Below are 22,402 nucleotides of genomic sequence, written 5' to 3' on the forward strand. Positions count from 1 at the left end.
CATATTTGTATGTATTATAATTGCCTGACAAATAAAAAAAAAAAAAGAAGGGGTAATTCATTTCAATGAATTTTTATTTGTATGGCATTTTAACATTGTATACAGATAAAGTGATTATACAAGAATGTATATTTGTTGCTCATAATTGTAAGTTTGTCTCTAATGAGTCGGAAAGTGGCGACTGTGTCAAGAAAAAAACTCTCCGAGATGGCATGAGGAAGAAACCTTGAGAGAAACCAGACTCAAAATGGAACCCATCCTCATCTGGGTGGCACCGAATGTCTATTCATTACAGTCCCGTCATTGTGAAGGTGTGCAGCGATAGGTGGTTAAATGCAGCCTGTGGTCCTGAACCATTGTTGTTGACTGCTGAAGTAGGATTACCAGAGCTGTCTACTTCTTTTTTGACTGCTCCTGTCTCCATTTCACTCTCTCTATCAAACCAACTACCTGCATGTCTTCCCTCACCACAACCATAAACCTCCTTCTTTTTTCCTCCTGATAGGTGGCTCCATCCTCAGCATTCTTCTACCGATAGGATTTCCAGAGCTTTGATGTGGAAATAAATTAAAGAAACCAGAGATACTCTGTAAAAAAAAATTGCTGTAAAAAAATTACCACATTCTGACAGTAACATGCTGTTTTTTTTGGGTTTTTTTCATTAAAAAAGTCAAATCCTGTATAAACCAATGCATTCTGAGTACTTGTGTTGTTTTCGAAAACATTGTCCTGTACATTAACGGAAAAATACTGAAAGCTGAATTTGCTAAAAATGTACTGTTAATTTGACCATTATCTGTACAGCATGTTACTGAAAAAAATACTTAATTCTTGACTTAATTATTTTTATTTGCAGAAACCAACTGCACTTAAATTGGCAAACTGCCATTTCTTTATCACAGTGGAAAAAAAAAAAAAAAACAACAGGAAGTTGACTGTTAGATTTTATAATATTTTGCTAATTATTTCTTGATTTTACAGTAAACCACTGGCAGCAGGGTTGCCAGTAATCTATTGTTTTTTAGTTTGCTTCCATAAAATAAATTTACAGTATGTTACTGTTAAAAATATGTTTCAGTGTGTTTTTTTCTTATTTCACACATTTAGCGCCTTTATCCCACATCAAAATCCTCAGTTTTAAAATAGCACTAATGTGTGTCCACACTACAGAGTGACACTGAAGCAGTGATTAAGTTAGTGAGATAATGAAGTGACTAATTAAATGAGGATTGCATGTTAGTGATGAACACCTGAGAACAAACAGAATCACTAAAGGAAAGAAAAACAAGAGCAGAGAAAAACAACTTACAGCCAAAGCCGAAGATCAAATCAACTGACAAGAAAACAAATTAAATCTCTCAAGATCTCAGCAGACAACAACCCAAAATCAGCATCACCAGCTTCACTTATTACTAACCAGTGTGTCTTTACTTCTGTAATATGTCTACAAAAGATTTTAGATGTTGGCCGTTCATTCACTTGAAGTCACCATAATGGAGATCAGTGTTTGCTTTAGTTGGGTTCTTGAACCGTGACAAAGCAAATGAAGAGAAATGAAAAAGAGCCTCAGACACGCCTCAGACACTGTCTAAAAAAAAAAAAAAAAAAAAAATCACAAGAAACTAAAAAACATTGAAATAGAATTAAACAAAGTTTTGTGCTCTTCTGGTACCCAGAATGCATTGTGGCATGAGATTTGTTAATGGTCACCATTCTTGAGTTTCATGTGCTGATTTTTCATTTCTGTGTGTGGCTGAATGGTTCCTGTAGCTCCAAAAGGTTTGCTTTAAAGGATTTGACTCTTTTTTTTTTTTTATCCATAATAATGGCGTGTCAGGTTATTGTGGTGAGTTGTCATAGACAATATGAAAATAATTAGATTTCACAAACAAAATCAAAGAATTTAGTTAATATACCTTATACTTTTTGCGTTATTGCTTTTGTAAACACTATTTGAGAAGAAGAAACAAAACTATATAGAGTTACAGCCTTAGATGAAATCAACTGAATTAAAACAGAGGATGATTAAACACCTACAAAAACAGCATTAACAGCATCACTTATAACAGTCAAATATCTACAAAACATTCTTTGAGACTTAACAGGGGTTTATATTTAATTGAAAGTATGTCGTTTGACTTCACCATTTTGGAGATCAGTAGTTGTTTTCATTGGGCTCGTGACCCTTAACGCTTCAATCTTATTTTTTTCTGGTTGTTAGAACTTTGTATATGAAGCGCATTTATTATGATAAGAAAATACAAAAAAAGGGAATGTTTAAGTGGTGTTTGTTAACTATTAATAATCATCAGTAGCTGATCAATCAGTTTATTATAGCTATTGTGTAATGACCTTTATTACTGATCTCAATCATCTATTTTTTTTTCCAATTAACTGTTTATGATATTATTGACTCCCTTAAATTATTGAAGAGACTTTTACAAAGGATTTTGAAAAGATCCTGTGCACAAAACCTTTAGAGCTAAAAGCACGCGCGAGCGCACGCACACACACACGCACTAAGAATTAGCTCATAAAGCTCAACAATGGTGACTGTTTCAAGTAAAAAACATTTCCTGCCACTATGCATGCTGGGTGCCTGAATAGATCAAAACTCCCAGCATGCATTGTAGCATGAATAAATTATGCAGCTGAATGTTTTTACTATTTTTCTTTTATTCAGTTTTTTTATTTTTGGTGTTTGTTGTGAATTGTCAGTAGAACCCAGCCATTAGGGGGGCACAAGCCAGTGTACTCTTAGTGCCGGTCCCAAGCCCGGGTAAATGGGGAGGGTTGCGTTAGGAAGGGCATCCAGCGTAAAACATGTGCCAAATCAAATATGCGGATCACAAATGAGAATTTCATACCGGATCGGTCGTGGCCCGGGTTAACAACAACCGCCACAGGTATCGTTAGTCGACAGGGTACCGGTGGAAATTGGGCTACTGTTGGCCGAAGGAGGAGAAGGAGAGGAGGAAGGCGTCTACAGAGACGGCAGGAAAAGGAGCAGTGTAGGAGAGTAGAGGTTCGGGTTGGTACTTTAAATGTTGGTACTATGACGGGTAAAGGGAGAGAGATAGCTGATATGATGGAGAGGAGAAAGGTAGATGTGTTGTGTGTTCAGGAAACCAAGTGGAAAGGGAGTAAGGCCAGGAACATTGGAGGTGGGTTTAAACTGTTTTATCATGGTGTGGATGGGAAGAGAAATGGTGTAGGGGTGATTCTGAAGGAAGCGTACAGTAAGAGTGTAGTGGAGGTGAAGAGAGTTTCTGATAGGGTGATGATTGTGAAGGTGGAAGTTGAAGGGATGATGATAAATGTCATCAGTGCCTATGCTCCACAAGTTGGCTGTGAGATGGAGGAGAAAGAAAGATTCTGGAGTGAATTAGATGAAGTGGTAGATGGTGTACCTAGGAAAGAACGATTGGTGATTGGGGCAGACTTTAATGGGCATGTAGGTGAAGGGAACAGAGGTGATGAGGAGGTGATGGGTAGGTATGGTTTTAAGGAGAGGAATGTGGAAGGGCAGATGGTGGTAGATTTTGCTAAAAGGATGGAAATGGCAGTGGTGAACACGTATTTTAAGAAGAAGGAGGATCATAGGGTGACGTATAAGAGTGGAGGAAGGTGCACACAGGTGGATTATCTTCTGTGTAGGAGATGCAACCTGAAGGAGATTGGAGACTGTAAGGTGTTGGCGGGGGACAGTGTAGCTAGACAGCATCGGATGGTGGTCTGTAGGATGGTTTTGGAGGCGAAGAAGAAGAGGAGGAAAGTAAGGTTTGAAAGAAGAATAAGATGGTGGAAACTGAAGGAGGAAGAGTGTAGCGTGAGGTTCAGGGAAGAGGTCAGACAGGGGCTTGGTGGTGGTGAAGAGGTGCCGGATGATTGGGCAACTACTGCAGGAGTGATGAGGGAGGCAGCTAGAAAAGTACTTGGTGTGACATCTGGAAATAGAAAGCAAGACAAGGAGACGTGGTGGTGGAATGAGGAAGTGCAGGAGAGCATTAGGGGAAAGAGATTGGCAAAACAGAAGTGGGATCGACAGAGTGATGAGAAGAGTAGGCAGGAGTACAAGGAGATGTGGCAGCAGGTTAAAAGGGATATGAGGAACTGTATAAGAGGTTGGACACTAAGGAAGAAGAAAAGGATTTATACCGATTGGCCAAGCAGAGGGACCGAGCTGGGAAGGATGTACTGCAAGTTAGAGCAATAAAGGATGGAGAGGGAAATGTGTTGACTAGTAAGGAGAGTGTGTTGAGAAGATGGAGGGAGTATTTTGAGCAGCTGATGAATGAGGAAAATCAGAGAGAGAGAAGGTTGGAGGATGTGGAGTTGGTGAAGCAGGATGTAGATAGGATTAGTAAGGAGGAAGTGAGAGCAGCGATTAAGAGGATGAAGAATGGAAAGTCGGTTGGACCAGATGACATACCGGTAGAAGCGTGGAGATGTTTAGGAGAGATGGCAGTGGAGTTTTTAACCAGATTGTTTAACAGGATTCTGAAAGGGGAGAGGATGCCTGAGGAATGGAGAAGGAGCGTGCTGGTACCGATCTTTAAGCATAAGGGAGATGTGCAGACCTGCAGTAACTACAGGGGAATTAAGTTGATCAGTCACACCATGAAGTTATGGGAAAGAGTAGTTGAAGCCAGGCTGAGAGAAGAGGTGACCATCTGTAAACAACAGTATGGTTTCATGCCGAGGAAGAGCACCACAGATGCCTTATTTGCTTTGAGGATGTTGATGGAGAAGTATAGAGAAGGACAGAAGGAGCTGCATTGTGTCTTTGTGGATTTAGAGAAAGCGTACGACAGGGTGCCGAGAGAGGAGTTGTGGTATTGTATGAGGAAGTCAGGTGTGTCAGAGAAGTATGTGAGGGTGGTGCAGGACATGTATGAGGACAGTGTGACGGCAGTAAAGTGTGCAGTAGGTACGACAGACTGGTTCAGGGTGAAGGTTGGACTGCATCAAGGATCGGCCCTGAGCCCTTTCCTGTTTGCAGTGGTGATGGACAGGTTGACGGACGAGGTCAGACAGGAGTCTCCCTGGACTATGATGTTTGCAGATGATATTGTGATTTGTGGTGAGAGTAGAGAGCAGGTTGAGAAGAGCCTGGAGAGGTGGAGATATGGGCTGGAGAGAAGGGGAATGAAAGTCAGTAGGAGTAAGACAGAGTACATGTGTGTGAATGAGAGGGAGGGCAGTGGAGTGATGCGGTTGCAGGGAGAAGAGGTGGAGAAGGTGGAGGAGTTCAGGTACCTGGGGTCAACAGTGCAAAGTAATGGAGAGTGTGTTAGGGAAGTAAAGAAAAGAGTGCAGGCAGGGTGGAGTGGGTGGAGAAGAGTGACAGGAGTGATTTGTGATAGAAGAGTATCTGCAAGAATGAAAGGGAAAGTTTATAGGACTGTGGTGAGACCTGCGATGTTGTATGGATTAGAGACAGTGGCATTGAGTAAAAAAACAGGAGGTGGAGCTGGAGGTAGCAGAGCTGAAGATGTTGAGGTTTTCGTTGGGAGTGACGAAGGATGGACAAGATTAGAAATGAGTTTATTAGAGGGACAGCACATGTAGGATGTTTTGGTGACAAGGTGAGGGAGGCGAGATTGAGATGGTTTGGACATGTGCAGAGAAGGGACATGAATTATATTGGTAGAAAAATGCTGAAGATGGAGCCACCAGGTAGGAGGAAAAGAGGAAGGCCAGGGAGGAGGTTCATGGATGTGGTGAGGGAAGACATGCAGGTAGTTGGTGTAAAAGAGGCAGATATAGAGGACAGGGTGGTATGGAGACGGATGATCCGCTGTGGCGACCCCTAATGGGAGCAGCCGAAAGAAGAAGAAGAAGAAGTTGTGAATTGTCAGTAGACTTCAGTAGTGTTTTGTGATGTACAGAGTTGATCATCCCCCCGGTTTTTATTTTATTTTTAGCATATATGCTGATTGTTGATGTCTGTGAGTGTGAGTTCTGCTGTAGTTTAGGGTGGATGATACTGCAAAGGCTTTTTGTACTTATTTATTTATTTATTTATTAGAGATTGTGCACGTTGCGTACAGTTGTGGTTTGTGAGCTCTGACCTAATCTAAGTCCTAGCTAATGTTTCTGTATGCCTGCTAGATTTTGATGCTGTTAATGTGTGATGTGACAGCTGAAGTCTGATTTGATAGAAGCTCTAACCTAAAGAGGCTCTATAGGAAGTAGTACATGTGAGCTGTAAATGCTGTGAAATGCTGTAAAATGAAGAGAATAGAGTTTTGGAAATAATTATTCATAGAAGAAAAATATGTTTAAAAGTAGGGCAGCAGAAAAGGACTTGCTGGCCCCGAAGACCCACCACTGCATTAATTTATGGCAAACGTTAGGGATTTTGTTTATTGTGTAGGTCCAGCATTAACAGAGGAGGAAACTAGAATTCCCTGAGTTATTTTCCTGCTTTTTTAATTGCATGCACATTTTATTAACTATGTACAATCTCATTCACCTGCACAACATTATAGTACAGAAGTCCTAAGTGGCCATGCATTTTATATATATATTTTTTCTTGTTTTCTTTGATCTCAACATGAGTTGTTTTGTCACTTAATTTTTTGTGACCTTGACATAACAAAACCAAACAAACATATAAGTGCTTTTTTTTTTTTTTTTTTCCTGTGGTCTTCTTCTTCTCATTCTTCTTCTTCTTCTTTCGGTTTCTCCTATTGAGGGGTTGCCACAGTGGATCATCCGTCTCCATACCCCTCCTGTCCTCCACATCTGCCTCTTTCAAACCAACTACCTGCATGTCTTCCCTCACCACATCCATAAACCTCCTCCTTGGCCTTCCTCTTTTCCTCCTTCCGGGCAGCTCCATCCTCAGCATTCCTCTACCGATATACCCCATGTCCCTCCTCTGCACATGTCTAAACCATCTCAATCTCGCCTCTCTCACCTTGTCTCCAAAATGTCCTACATGCGCTGTCCCTCTAATGTCTAAACTCATTTCTAATCCTGTCCATCCTCGTCACTCCCAACGAAAACCGATCCTTGATGCAGTCCAACCTCCACCTTGAACCAGTCGTTCCTACTGCGCACTTCACTGCTGTCACACTGTCCTCATACATGTCCTGCACCACATTCACATACTTCGCTGACACATCTGACCCTGTCGTACGCTTTCTCTAGAGCCACAAACACACAATGCAACTCCTTCTGACCTTCTCTATACTTCTCCATCAACATTCTCAAAACAAATAATGCATCTGTGGTGCTCTTCCTCGGCATGAAACCATACTGTTGCTCACAGATGGTCACCTCTTCTCTCAGCCTGGCTTCCACTACTCTTTCCCATAACTTCATGGTGTGACTGATCAACTTTATTCCCCTGTAGTTACTGCAGGTCTGGACATCTCCCTTATTCTTAAAGATCGGTACCAGCACACTCCTTCTCCATTCCTCAGACATCCTCTCACCTTCCAAAATTCTGTTAAACAATCTTGTTAAAAACTCCACTGCCATCTCTCCTAAACATCTCCACGCTTCTACCGGTATGTCACCTGGTCCAACCGATTTTCCACTCTTCACCCTCTTAATCGCTGCTCTCACTTCCTCCTTACTAATCCTATCTTCATCCTGCTTCACCAACTCCACATCATCCAACCTTCTCTCTCTCTCATTTTCCTCATTCATCAGCTGCTTAAAATACTCCCTCCACCTTCTCAACACACTCTCCTCACTAGTCAACACATTTCCATCTCCATCCTTTATTGCTCTAACTTGCAGCACATCCTTCCCAGCTCGGTCTCTCTGCTTGACCAAATGATACAAATCCTTTTCTTCCTCCTTAGTGTGCAACTTCTCATACAGCTCCTCGTATGCCTTTTCCTTGGCTTTCGCCACATCCCTCTTTACCTGCTGCCGCATCTCTTTGTACTCCTGCCTACTTTTCTCATCACTCTGTCGAACCCAATTCTGTTTTGCCAACCTCTTTCTCCTTATGCTTTCCTGTACTTCCTCATTCCACCACCACGTCTCTTTGCCTTCCTTTCTATTTCCAGAGGTCACACTAAGTACCTTTCTAGCTGTCTCCCTTATCACTTCTGCAGTAGTTGCCCAATCATCCAGCACCTCTTCACCATCACCGAGCCCCTATCAGACCTTTTCCCTGAATCTCATACTACAGTCTTCCTCCTTTAGTTTTCACCATCTTTTTCTTCTTTCAGTCTTTACTCCCCTCCTCTTCTTCTTCACCTCCAAAACCATCCTACAGACCACCATCCGATGCTGTCTAGCTACACTGTCCCCCACCAACACCTTACAGTCTCCAATCTCCTTCAGGTTGCATCTCCTACATAGAACATAGTCCACCGGTGTGCACCTTCCTCCACTCTTATACGTCACCATATGATCCTCCTTCTTCTTGAAATAAGTATTCACCACTGCCATTTCCATTATTTTAACAAAATCTACCACCATCTGCCCTTCCAAATTCCTCTCCTTAAGACCATACCTACCCATCACCTCCTTATCACCTCTGTTCCCTTCACCAACATGCCCATTGGAATCTGCCCCAATCACCAATCTTTCATTCCTAGTTACACCTTCTCCCACTTCATAAAACTCACTCCAGAATTTTTCCTTCTCCTCCATCTCACAACCCACTTGTAGAGCATAAACACTGATGACATTTATCATCACTCCTTTAACTTTCAGCTTCATGTTCAACAGAAACTCTCTTCACCTCCACTACACTTTTACTGTACTCTTCCTTTAGAATCGTCACTACACCATTTCTCTTTTCATCCACACCATGATAGAACAGTTTAAACCCACCTCCAATGTTCCTGGTCTTACTGCCATTCCACTTGGTTTCCTGAACACACAGCATATCTACCTTAAAGGGGTTAAAGGCAAAAAAAAAAAAACATGCTGTAAAAACAGCCACATTCTGAAAGTCACATGCTGTTTTTTCATTTAAACAGTAAAACCCCATATAAAACAATGCATTCTGAGTAATTTTTTTTTTGTTGAGAAAGTACAAACAGTATACTGTGAATTAACAGCCTTCAAAGAAACTGTGACAGAAACTGTGTCTGAAATCCCACCCTACACCCTCAGTCACTATTCCCTACATTAGTTTACTAGTATGTACAAGATCGCTTACAAAATTACATCGGCATTCAGGGACAGGCATTAAGCTGGTTTAAATCCTACCTGTCCGATCGTTACCATTTCATAGATTTAAATGGAGAGCTATCCAGGCTAATGCAAGTAAATTATGGCGTGCCGCAAGGTTCAGTTCTAGGACCCCTGCTCTTCACAATATACATGCTTCCGTTAGGAAATATTATTAGAAGGCATGGAATTAGCTTCCATTGTTATGCTAATGATACTCAGCTATATATCTCATCTAAACCAGGTGATACAGCTCAATTAACTCGGATAACTGAGAGTGTTAAGGAAATAAGAGATTGGATAACCCATAACTTTCTGCTATTAAATTCTGATAAGACTGAGATTTTGCTCATCGGCCCAAAAACTAGTATACAGAAGCTCCAGCATCTCAACTTGCATTTAGACGGATGTTCTGTAACCACTAGTTCAACGGTAAAAGACCTGGGAGTTATTTTAGACAGCAACTTGTCTTTCAAATATCATATCAACCAAGTTACAAAAACAGCCTTCTTTCACCTTAGAAATATTTCTAAGTTAAGAAACATGTTGTCTATATCCAATGCAGAGAAGCTCGTCCATGCGTTTATGACCTCCAGAATAGACTACTGTAATGCATTTCTAGGTGAATGTCCTGCGTCATTAATAAACAAGCTTCAGTTAGTCCAGAATGCAGCAGCCAGAGTTCTCACAAGGTCAAGAAAATATGATCACATAACCCCAATCTTATCGTCACTACACTGGCTTCCTGTTAAGTTTCGAATAGACTACAAACTATTACTTCTCACTTATAAAGCACTAAATGGTTTGGCTCCTATGTATCTATCCAGTCTTTTAACACGCTACAATCCGCCACGCTCCCTGAGATTTAAAAACTCTGGGCTTCTAGTAGTTCCTAGAATAGCAAAGTCCACTAAAGGTGGTAGAGCATTTTCACATTTAGCTCCTAAACTCTGGAATAGTCTTCCTGACAGTGTTCGGGGCTCAGACACACTCACTCAGTTTAAGTGCAGATTAAAAACATATCTTTTTAGCAAAGCCTACACATAACACACATCACATATCATAACTTTGTGCTCCAGAACATCTGATCCCATGCACATTATCAACTTGTGCTGTTAATATCATGAACAGCAGCTACACTAATTCCTCTCCACTGCTTCTCTTTTTCTCCCCATCCCGAGACACCCTGAGGTTTGGCCAGCTCCAGTCACCTCCCACCTCGTGATGATTACGAACCTTTGAAGGAGTAGATGCAGAACTCGCAAACATCCCGAACCATCTAGAGACGTACCAGTGCCATTTGGATCCCGCTACATGTGTGGAGTTTGACATTGGACCTCCTGGAGTGTTTAAAGGCTCTGGCATGGAGAAGCTGATGCTGGATCTGTGATGATCACAAATGCTGAGCTTATAAAACTAGGAGCTACTAACCATATAGACTGAATAAGACTGCAGAAAGAACATCACTTATAATCTTATACTCCAGTAATCATGTTAGTTCTCACTCTTCAGTGTTCTGTATTGTTGAAAGATTTATGATCAAACTCTTGATGTCACCCAAATGAGGATGGGTTCCCCTTTTGAGTCTGGTTCCTCTCAAGGTTTCTTCCTCATAACATCTAAGGGAGTTTTTCCTTGCCACAGTCGCCAGCGGCTTGCTCATCAGGGACAAATTCACACCATTCACCTTAACTGTTGATTTGTGTAAAGCTGCTTTGAGACAATGTCTGTTGTGAAAAGCGCTATACAAATAAACTTGACTTGACTTGACTTGACTTGACTAGTAAAGTCCACTTGACAGATTAAATGAAAACAACTAAATGAATTCAGACACTGATGAACATCTGCTGTTAACATGCAGAATCACTGAGGGAAAAAACAAGATACAAAACTACAGGTGACACACAGTTACAGCCTAAGACGAAATTAACTGAATTAAAACAGAGGATGATTAAACACCTCCAAAAACAGCATTAACAGCTTCACTTATTACAGTTTGACTTTATTTTTGTCAAATATCTACAAAACATTGTTTGAGACTTACCAGAGGTTTATATTTGATTGAAAACGTCTCGTTTGACTTCACCATATTGGCGATCAGTGATTGCTTTAGTTGGGCTCGTGACCCATAACTCTTTAATGTTTTTCTCTGGTTATTGTGATTGTGTTTGTAGGTCACATTTGTTTTGGTAAGCGTAATTATAACTAAGAGATTTTGGTTATGTTTTGATGATCCTTATTTGTTGATCAAGTATTATGATACTCATATAAAGACTTTTGTTAATGAGCACAATGAATGTTTTGTTTTTAATTTAGTGCATGATTTTGTATTCATTTAATTTTGTTAATAATCGCGGTGGTTTTTTAAGGTTATTTGATAAACTGTTAGGAAGGATTTAAAAAAAAAAACTTTAAAGCTACCAGCACAAGTTAGACACACACACACACACACACACACACACACACACACACACACATGAAACTTAATAATGTTAACTATTAACAAACTTTCATGCCACTCTGCATGTTGGATGCCAGAAGAGTACAAAACTCCCAACATGCATTGCAGCATTAATAAATTATGCAGCCAAATATTCGTACAAATTTTTTAATTTGTTTAGATTTTTTTGTTCGATTTGTTGCAAACTTTCAATAGACTGTTTTGTAATGTTCAGAGTTGATCTCTGTCAAATATCTACAAAACATTCTTTGAGACTTAACAGGTTTATATTTGAAAAAATGTTTTGTTTGACGTCACCATTTTGGAAATCATTATCACAAATTCTGATCAATCAGATGATTGTAGTCATCATTTAATAACCTTGTCTACTGATTTCAGTCAGTCTCATTCAATCAGCCTATTTCTCATACATTTCATAGTGTTTATGATAATAATGACTAAGATAACAAACTTTTAAGTACAAAAATCAGCACATGGAGGTTCGACAATGGTGATAAACGTTCATGCTGCAATGCATGCTGGTTTTCAGAATAGTACAAAACTCCCAGTGTGCATAGCAGCATTAATAAACTATGCAGTTGAATGTTCTTACTGTTTTCTTTATTTGCTTTTATTTTGGTGTTTGGCTTGTGACTTTCCAGTAGACTGTTTTGTGATGTTCAGAGTTGATCTGTTTCCCCCCAATTTCTGATTGTCACCAATGTTGACATTCATATGCTGATCGTTGATTTCTGTGTTTAGATTTTGCGGTAGTTCTGAACTTTTATATGTATGATGACTATTACCTACTTAATTGCTGTAATATCAGCAGTACAATTTTCGTGAAAACAATGTATTAGCAAAGATTATTACATCTGATCTTAGTTTCTATTAGATTGGGTTACTATAAACACTGCTTGATAAACACAACTAGGTAAAACAAGCATAGAATTTCTTTCTTTTTATAGATTTTATATATTTATTTTTATTGTTTTAAATGACAAGGTTCAAGAGCCCAACACTGATCACCATGATGGTGACTTCAAATGAAAGTATAACACTTAAAATCTAAATTAGAGAAAACAAGAACGAAAGAAAAAAATGTTATAATGCATGTCTTCTTTGGACCTCTGTATTTTAGGGAAATAGCAAGGTGTTTTTTTTTTAAAAACATTACAGCACCAGGTGCACTGCGGCGCGTGCACGACAGCGCTGAACGTCTGGCGTGGACGCGCGGCGGCGGCGCGCGCGATGATGATGCTGCTCGTGACGCCACAGCCCCAAGCGTTTCAAGGCGGAGAGGATCCGGTGCGTGGAGAGAATCCGGGACGAGGATCCAGTGCGCACTTCAGAAGGGGAAACACTGGCATGAAGATGAAGATGGCACGGGTCTGTAGCGCAGTGTGCGGCGTCTCCGCGCTCATTCCTTTGCTGCTCGTGGCGACCGCGGCGGCAGCATCCGATCTGTTCGACAACCAACTGGGAGACATCAGCTACTGCAAAAACCAGTGTCAGGTCACCATCAGAAACAAAAAAGCGGCCAAAGTAAGTGATTTGTACTGGATAAATAGGTTGTGCATCGCTCATGGGAATTCTTGCCTACTGGTTTGAATAAATGTCAGACAAATGTAAGATCAGATGCAATACAATGAGAAGATCAGGTGCAACGAGAAAAACGTATGCAGTAAGATCAGATGCAATGAACAGATCACATGCAGTGAGAAGATCAGGCTCCTGATTGGGTGAAACCAGGGCACATCCATGCACTCAGCACTTTTAATTCTGAATCCTCAATGACGACACTGCGCAAAAAATTCCTGGTGAGGGCCTTGATCGATCTGATCGCTCCTCACTATCCGGTAGAGGATCCCAGGCTTGGTGCATGATCACCCGAATTTCTCCTCACGTGCATCCGCGCATTTTTGGGAGGCACCGCGGCTTTAATCACGCGCCTGCTCGACCTCGACGGGAGCGCGTGCGCCCAGTGTGCGGCAGTGTGCTTGTGCAAAGGAGCGTCCTGAGTTGACGTGCATGCTATTGTGCGAGAAGCAGCAGAGATCAAGATTTTAATATCTTAATTCTAAAACGTGTCGCATTTATAATTTCATTACTGAGAGAAATTTAAACACAATACCAGATGAATAAATGTTTATTATATTGATTATATATTTATAATAGGAATGATTCCTTTTCTCAAATAAGGATCTTTAAAAAAAAAGTGTTATGTCTCGTGCACTAAAATGCAGCTTATTCGTTTTACACAATAATTACTGCCTGACAAAGAGATGAGCTGAGACATATTTCTGTTCTTCTTTCGCCCAAAGGTCGGCGCTGTTCTCCATATTATTAAGCTGACCTGACAGCTGACAAAAGAGAACAGGCCTCCATGCAGAAGAGTCTCAGTGCACAAGCAGTACAATGTTTGTGCATAAATAACAGCGTAAACACTCCACAAATGTGCCGAGTTGCCCACATGACCTTTTCCAAATGCTTTCGTCACGACAAAAGTCTTCATTAAGAAATAAAGTTTTGATTAGTATCTATAGACAGAAGGTTTGCGTACTGATAATGAAGATCCTTTCGGTGATATTGAGATGATACGGTTAATGCTTTGCTTTAAAACGTGTTCCATCTTATCCTGCTATTCCATTTATTTTGATTTGTATGTCAATTTTTTAGAACGGCACAGCTTTATAGAGTCAAGAGTCAGACAGACAGACAGACAGACAGACAGACAGACAGACAGACAGACAGACAGACAGATAGATAGATAGATAGATCGATCCTGTTCTCATCCTCAACACTGAATGTCTATTTATTAGCAGTTGAACAGTGGACACTTGATTACAAAACTTTTGTTTGCGATTGGAGCCGTAATCCATTGTAGACTGTTTATATCAATTACAGTCCAAATTCATCCTCATGGTTCTTGAGTTGAACCCTTTACAGTAGCCCCATGGAGCTTTAGACTGTTCTGGACTGTTCTAGACTTTTCATGTGTAACCACAGTGAGCAGCGAGTGGCCTCATTTGAAGAGAATGACCACTGCATTTTAAGATAAGGTTTAGATTTGTGACAGAATTGTGGGATTAGACACCATGGTGGTCTTCTGCTGTTGTAGACCAGCTGTTTCAATGCTGAGCAGTTTTTGATTAATTATTTGAGATACAGTTGCCTTTCATTCTTCTCTGACTTTGACTATAAGTGAAATTGCTGCTTTACCAAACATGTGTTGTTCCATCTGTAGTTAGTACGAAGATCCCTTAATAAGAGGAGACAGGGATCGTGTTCTCCAGCAGTCTGATAGAAGTCTGCAATAGCGTTATGATAATAATATCATTTACTAAATACCAATCTGATCTGATCTGATCTGATCTGATCTTATAATAAAGTGTGGGTTGGGATGTTCTCCTTGTGATTGTTCAGCAGGTTTGACTGGTGGCTTTAACATCTTGATCCATGTATCCTTTTTTTATTAAGTTCAATTATGAACTATTATTCCAGCTCAGACATGTACCAAGCACTCCAGTAGGACTCGCTCACATTATTAAAACAGGCTAAATCTATTGTACAGAATAAATATTATATTATATTTTTGTTTCATTTAACCAACAGAAGAAATGTGTTCTTTTTGTTTAATTGATTCATATAATAGCTATTTTTATGGTCTATATAACCAAATTATTTATATCTAAAGAATAAAATGTATGCAAATTTATGCAAATAAGCTGTCATGTGTAATCAACCTATTTTTTTATTGGTTTAACCCAAGAATACCTTCATCATATCCAGTTTTACTAAAGTACAATATGGGTACAATAGTGAAGACATGAAAAATTACTCCATTACAATGGAAAAACCAAAGATCTTTCAAAACATCGTTATTAAGCTGTACATATCAGGAAATGTATGAACATATATGCAAATAAAACTTTATTTTGCATGATTATGACTAAAAACAAAAGGTTTTGATTTGTCAAACCTTTGCAGAATTTTATTTATCTCAGTTTCAGTCCATTTAGTTTCCTGTCCATGTCTATTAAATGTCTACTTTCCTAACAAACAGTGAGAAAGAAGCTCTTCCTGAAGCTTTTAATAGAATTAAGCACTGGAACATCACCAGCTGTTCACACAGCTATTTTGCAGTCAAACCATTTTTTTTTTTTTGCTGATCAGGTAGTTTGATGTCAATAGAGGGTGCGATACAAAATAATATACACCTAAAACCCACTATAAAATATGCTGTTGGATCTCTAATGAAACTCTTGTGAAGATTGATGAAGCCATCATAAATGATTACTGTGTATTTTAACCCAAAACCTAGTTCCCTGTACCATCAACAAGGTGGTGAGCCAAACTACTAGATCATATTTACAAAATTAATCTCCAAATCAGCAATTTGATCTCTTTATATTTTTCAAGCAAATTGCCCAGATAACTTGATTTTTTTAAATTTTAGCAAAGAAATTTGAATATTGAGTTATATCAAAGGAATGAATAAAAAAAACACATTATGCACAATGACATCAATTTCTTTTATTCATTTTCACTTATTTCTTTATCCTGGTGAGTGTCATGGTTGATTATGCCACAGTGTATGTCTGAGTAATCCTGAGCAGGCAGGGCACCATGAACTTATTGAGAGTGTGAGGAAAACAAAACTTAGAGGAAACCAACAAGAACATAGGGTGAACAAACAAACCTCAGGACCATGGAGCTTTAAAGAGACACCATCCTGCCCATCATTATAAGTCTACAAGAACCTCTGTTGCAACATTTGAGATGCACTTATGTTCTATTACCTATAAAACCAAAGTGCATTTTGGGTATTGTGTGTCCTTTCAGGCACATCATTTGGACACTAATGTATCTAAAGTATCAATAATGAGTGCACACAAAATAAACCACTATATGCTTTCATCATAATCGGGAAAACCTAAGAGCTTCTTACACAAGGGGTCATCATTTTGACGATTCTGAGGACATATTTTAAGGTGGGCACTCATGAGGCAGAGCTTGTGGTGTCTCATAAACCATATTTTAATTCAGCAGGAGTCTGTCGTAATACATTTTGCACAAAATATGCATATTTCTCGTATTCATCAAGAAAGCTTTTTTGATTTTTCTTCCACAGACTTTTGTGCATTAAAATTCAAATACCACTACTTAAAAGAAAAAAAATATTAGAATGATTTAAATTCACTTTTCAAGATATACGTTAATGGAAACTAATTTTGCTTAATGTACTGTCATTTTAAATGTTGTTCTTAGATCTTAAGAAGCTCATGTGCTTGCAGGACTCCATAATGAATGCATGCTACCGTGGCTGCCGGCTCTATTCAATTTGCCAGTTTGTGAATGGGAACACAGGCTTCAACAACAGCAAGGAGGAATGCCAGGGAGGTGAGGCCTGGTGAAGCAATGCAGCATACATATGTCACTTGGCAAATATCTGTTGCCCAAATTTAAGGTATTGATCTTTTGAGCAGTCTTGACACACACATTGAGTGTATGTGTGTGTATATATGTGTGTATCTGCAGCTTGCCAGGAAGCATACAGTAAGTTACTGGAGCAGGAGGCTTGTAGCACAGGATGTATGAGCCAACCAGCTGAGCCTGAAATCCAACGGAGGAAGGTAAGACTCTACAAATTCAGTATTGATAAGTTTTAAATGTTTTGGTAACTAAGGAGCCTACAAATTAGACATCTATCACATCGGTCTGCTCCCTTCGCAGCTTAAGGCTCTGACCAACCGCCCCAAGCCAGTTTCAGTAATGGATGCTTTGTTTGGTTGGTGTAACGATATTGTCAGTTCTGCTCAAAGCTTCATGTCCTCCACCTGGACTTTCTACCTCCAGGCTGATGATGGGAAGGTGGTCGTGTTCCAGGTCAGTTAATTTTTTACGTTTTCAGATAAAAAAAAGAATGGATTATTGTCTAAAATGGAGTGCAGATTATAAATTAATAAATTTTTATATATCTACTGTATATAAGTTTGGTATATACCAGTCTTTACTCTCTTTTGCATGTACACCAACCAGGGAAGAAAATCTTGTTACCTGTTACAAAAACATAAAGAGGAAAAATTGCATTTAAAGGTTCTGACTACTATACAGGAGAATCGTAGAGGTTTACTTAGCCAGTATTTATGGCACATTAGCCATATCCATTAATGGATTTACTCTGTGAGGAAATAAATCTATTAAACATCTTAATGCAGACTGACCAGCATTAAAGTCACAACTTAGTGTTCAATGCCGGATGTTTAGGCAGTTTAAATAAAATAAAAACTTAATCTTCCTGTTTATTCAAAAAAGTTCAGGTAACACACCGCTGCACTAATTTTTCCTTTACAGAGCAGTAAACAATTAAATGAGGCTTGAATATGAGGGAAAAAAAACCTGTGAACACACAGACTCACTAAACGAAAGAGAAAATTTTTCACACACATATATCAACATTCAGTGAATTAATCTCAACATTGGTGACAATCAAAAATGAAAAACAAAAACCAGATTTACTATAATAGTCTACTGAAAAGTCACCACAAAACAAACACTATAATAAAAGCAAATAAAGAAAATACTAAGAACATTCAGCTGAATAATTTATTAATTCTGCAATGCATGAGTTTCATGTTCTGATTCTTTATTTGTGTCTCTATATAGTGCTGTCACTCTATATTAAACTACTAAACAGTGATTGAACTCAGTAATAAAGAACAGTAGACAGCAATTACATGTTAATAGTTGATCAAAACCACTTAATTACAATTTTTCTTGTCATATTTTGTGATAATAAAAGTGCTTTTACAAACACAGTTAGAACTGCTAAAGGAAAAACGAATATTAAAGAGTTAAGGGTCACGAGCCCAACTAAAGCAATCACTGATCTCCGAAAAGGTGAAGTCAAACGAGAAATTTTCAATCAAATATAAACCTCTGGTAAGTTTCAAAGAATGTTTATGCTGTTAATGCTGTTTTTGGAGGTGTTTAATCATCCTCTGTTTTAATTCAGTTAATTTCATCTAAGCCTGTAACTGTATGTCACCTGTAGTTTTGTTTTTTCTTTTCTTCAGTGATTCTGCATGTTAACAGCAGATGTTCATCAGTGGGTGTGATTTCAGACACAGTCTCTGAGTGTCAACTCTGAACGCTGTTAATTCACTGTACACTGTTTATACTTTCTCAATTACAACAGAATTACTCAGAATGTCAAAATGTTGCCATTTTTTCACAGCAATATTTTAGTGTATGATTTGAGATGCATATATGTCTTTACTGATATGTCTATTGTCAATTCTTTTAGAGTGATCCAGAGATTGACTATTATTTACCTGAGTTGCAAGCCTCACATGCCAGTGTTGCAAACAAACCCTGGCCTGAAGGAAATCCTCAGACACAGAAGCCACAATCTGGTACGTAAGATATTCTTTTTTTCTCTGTACAGGATCAGTGCTGGGGCATGTAGCTGACTCTATCTTCTGGCTTGACTGTATATATTCAATAAGGCCACATATGTAGTTGTTCCTGTAAATTAAATATTCACCCGCTGCCTTTTAGGTGAACGACTGAATGGAGAGAAAAATGCACCTAAATCTGCGAGTAAGGGAAAACACAGCAGTCAGAATGTTGAGGACACAGTCGCTGAACATGACTTCCTGGGCTGCATGTCAAGGTCAGATGGTCCAGATTCAGTAACCTTCAGCTATTCTGATTCTTTTTTGTAATGAATGATACATTTTAGATTCGGTTTAGTGTAAATACGCTCGCTTGTTCTTTCGCTCTTGCAGGCGTTCAGGTCTGCCACGCTGGATCTTGGCTACATGTCTCATGTTATCAATCATGGTGATGCTGTGGCTGAGCTGTGCCAGTCTGGTAACAGCCCCTGAGCAACATGTAAAGACTCAGGTATCTATTCTTGCGAAACAAACCTGATATTCTTGCATCCGATCCAAAGTCCAAAGAGGCCAAATTCTTTTCTATCATGTTTTCTTTCGTAGTCCCGAAATAAAGAGTTTTTGTTATCACAACTTAATTTTCTCATGATTTTGACATAACATTGTTTCCTCATGATCGGAACTTTAGTGTATTCAGCATTAGAGCATGTTCTAGACGCAGCATCATGGAAATAAAATTTTTATTTAGAAAAATTGTGATAACGAGAAAACAAGAAAAAAATATAATGGCTTTAGGGCTTCTGTAACTTTTCTAAATAAAAATATAATTGGTTGAATGTGAATACTTATGAAAGCCACAGTGTAAAATCTAAATTATTTATATACATAATATACAGTCATGTGAAAATGAAAGTTCACCTTGATTCTGTTCTTTTTCAGCCATTCTGTTGTAAATTAGTTCATGTGCATGGGATCATCGTCATGCTATATGATCACATTTTGGCCAAGTTTTAGCTGTTGGATAGATGGCCTCTCATTTGACTTTAGAATACTTTGGTATACAGACAAACTCATGGTTGACTCCATGTGGCAGTAAAACAATACACCACAGTCCTTGACAGTTAGTAAGAGGTGTTTGTGCAGATATGCTGTTTGGTCATTGTTCCAGGTTTTGTTCATGGTTTGTTCAGATACAACTTTACAAACATTCGCCAGTAAGAAGAGACTTTCCCCTGGCAACCCTTTTAACCTGTTTATTCTTTTTCAAATATATTATCATTTTTCAAATATATACTGTCATTTAACCCGCTTAAGGCTTGTAGAGTCTGAGATAACTTTTTTGTATGTTTGTTTTTACAATTTCTCTGAGCATTGAACAGTCTGACCTTGGGGTGATTTTTTTGGTATGTCCCTTCTGGAACGATTGACAACTCACTTGAATGTTTCCACTAGTGAATAATGTTCCCTACTGTAAAATGATGGATTTGGCTTTTTGATGGTGTTTTGGAAATGGCCTTATAACCCTTCACAATTTGATGGGCATCAACAATTTCTTCCTTAAGATCACTGTGATGTCTTTCCTCATTAGTATTGTGTTTACATAAACCTGATACACTGCTGAATCTTGGGTGGTTACACTTTCTGATGAGCAACTAATCGAGGGCATTTAATTAACATCACCTGGCTGCTTCTTGGTCTCTTAATTCCTATAGAAGCAGTAAAGGTATACTTTTTCTCACATGGTTTCTCTATTTCAGCCTGATTTTTGATTGATTGCTGTTTGGGAATTGACATTAGAATATTTGTTATGTCTATTACGAGTCATTCAGAGATGTTAGGATGGAATCTGAACCACATCTTTTTTTTTAGTATATACATGGATGCTTGGAATTTCACTATGATGTCTATTATTATTAGTGTATTTTTTTCTTGCAGTTGAGCATCAATGGTGATAAGGAGTTCCTGGACTATGTCCCAAAAGTCAATCCCTACCATCTGACTTCAGTGATTGCTGTAGCAGTCGGTCATCACGACGAAGAAAAAGAAACAGGGCCTCTGCCAGTCAAAGTTGACCTGAACAAAACCTGCCTTTAAAGTCCTTCTAACGTGTGCAATATGTTAGTATTTCTGTCCCTCAGTTAGAGGTGGAAATCATAACATTTAATTTTCTAAATAAAATGCATGGTATATACATATATATATATATATATATATATTCTTATATATAAGGAATAGGTTACCCAATAAGGCCATTCAGTAATATCGATTTAGATGTTTATTGAGTTCCGTAGACAGTGCTGCTTTTCAAAATTATTACGATCACGATTATCCAAGCTTTGATTGTAGCACTTGTGATTTGGGATGCTGATGTATTCTTTAAAACAGAATGTCTTTAACACAGCCAAAGTTCTCCTGGTGCAGTACAATGTGCAAAAGACAAACAGCATCATTTTTAATTCGGTTAGTTATCTTTGTCTAGAAAGGAGATTTTTGACATTTGATTTTCACCACTGTGGACTGGAAAAAGGCCCTACTCATGGAAAACTCGTGAGCATAATCATGTGTACATACATGTAGTTATTTATTTATCTCTATCTATCACTATTGTATATCACTTATGCTGATAGATATTGTGATGAAGTAGTTGTTACAGAATAAAGAAGTAGTTACTTTTAATAAGGATTATGAGTGACGCCTAGGTAAAGTAAGAATGTTGGTTTCTGTTTTGTTTTTAAGATTGTGGGATGAGATGATCCTCCTACGTCCACTTAGTGCTAGGTTTTGACAAATAGTTCATTTGTTACCAGCCATAGAGCCGACTGGCGTAATGGCTCTTCTAGTGTTCATTGTGTTTCTAAGCTGTTTTACCCATGTGGTCCTAATCGCAGTGCATGCTAGTACGTTTTAAGGCTTAGCCATTATCAGCCTATCCACTTATGGCAATAGACTATTATATGCTTTTAATATTTGTGTTTATAGCTTAATGTTGAACACCAATGCAACTGTACAATACACATGAGATAAGAAAGAAGGAAAAATAAAGAAATATCTTAAAATATGAGCTGTGTTTTTGTTGTACATTATATATAATATATACATTATATATATATATATATATATATATATATATATATATATATATATATATATATATATATATATATATATATATATATATATATACAGTGAGGAAAATAAGTATTTGAACACCCTGCTATTTTGCAAGTTCTCCCACTTAGAAATCATGGAGGGGTCTGAAATTGTCATCGTAGGTGCATGTCCACTGTGAGAGACATAATCTAAAAAAAAAATCCAGAAATAACAATGTATGATTTTTAAACTATTTATTTGTATGATACAGCTGCAAATAAGTATTTGACCACCTGAGAAAGTCAATGTTAATATTTGGTACAGT

General features: G+C 38.5%; 2 protein-coding genes across 2 annotated transcripts in view; one reads left to right on the top strand and one right to left on the bottom strand.

Moving 5' to 3' along the window:
- The window catches only part of fkbp8 (FKBP prolyl isomerase 8), an 80,223-nt gene that overhangs the window by 32,820 nt on the left and 25,001 nt on the right, over nt 1–22,402 (bottom strand). The gene's annotated exons all lie outside the window — the stretch shown is intronic.
- On the top strand, nt 1,809–22,045 carry tmem59l (transmembrane protein 59-like). The gene is made up of 9 exons (XM_083558192.1): nt 1,809–1,846; nt 12,767–13,132; nt 16,885–16,990; nt 17,129–17,223; nt 17,324–17,476; nt 18,897–19,005; nt 19,151–19,265; nt 19,381–19,498; nt 20,923–22,045. The coding sequence occupies exons 1-9, from the start codon at nt 1,826–1,828 to the stop codon at nt 21,079–21,081; spliced, it is 1,242 nt and encodes a 413-aa protein (XP_083414318.1). The 5' UTR covers nt 1,809–1,825; the 3' UTR covers nt 21,082–22,045.

This window comes from Silurus aristotelis (assembly GCF_946808225.1).
Source record: "Silurus aristotelis genome assembly, chromosome: 13".
In the NCBI taxonomy this organism is placed as follows: Eukaryota; Metazoa; Chordata; class Actinopteri; order Siluriformes; family Siluridae; genus Silurus; species Silurus aristotelis.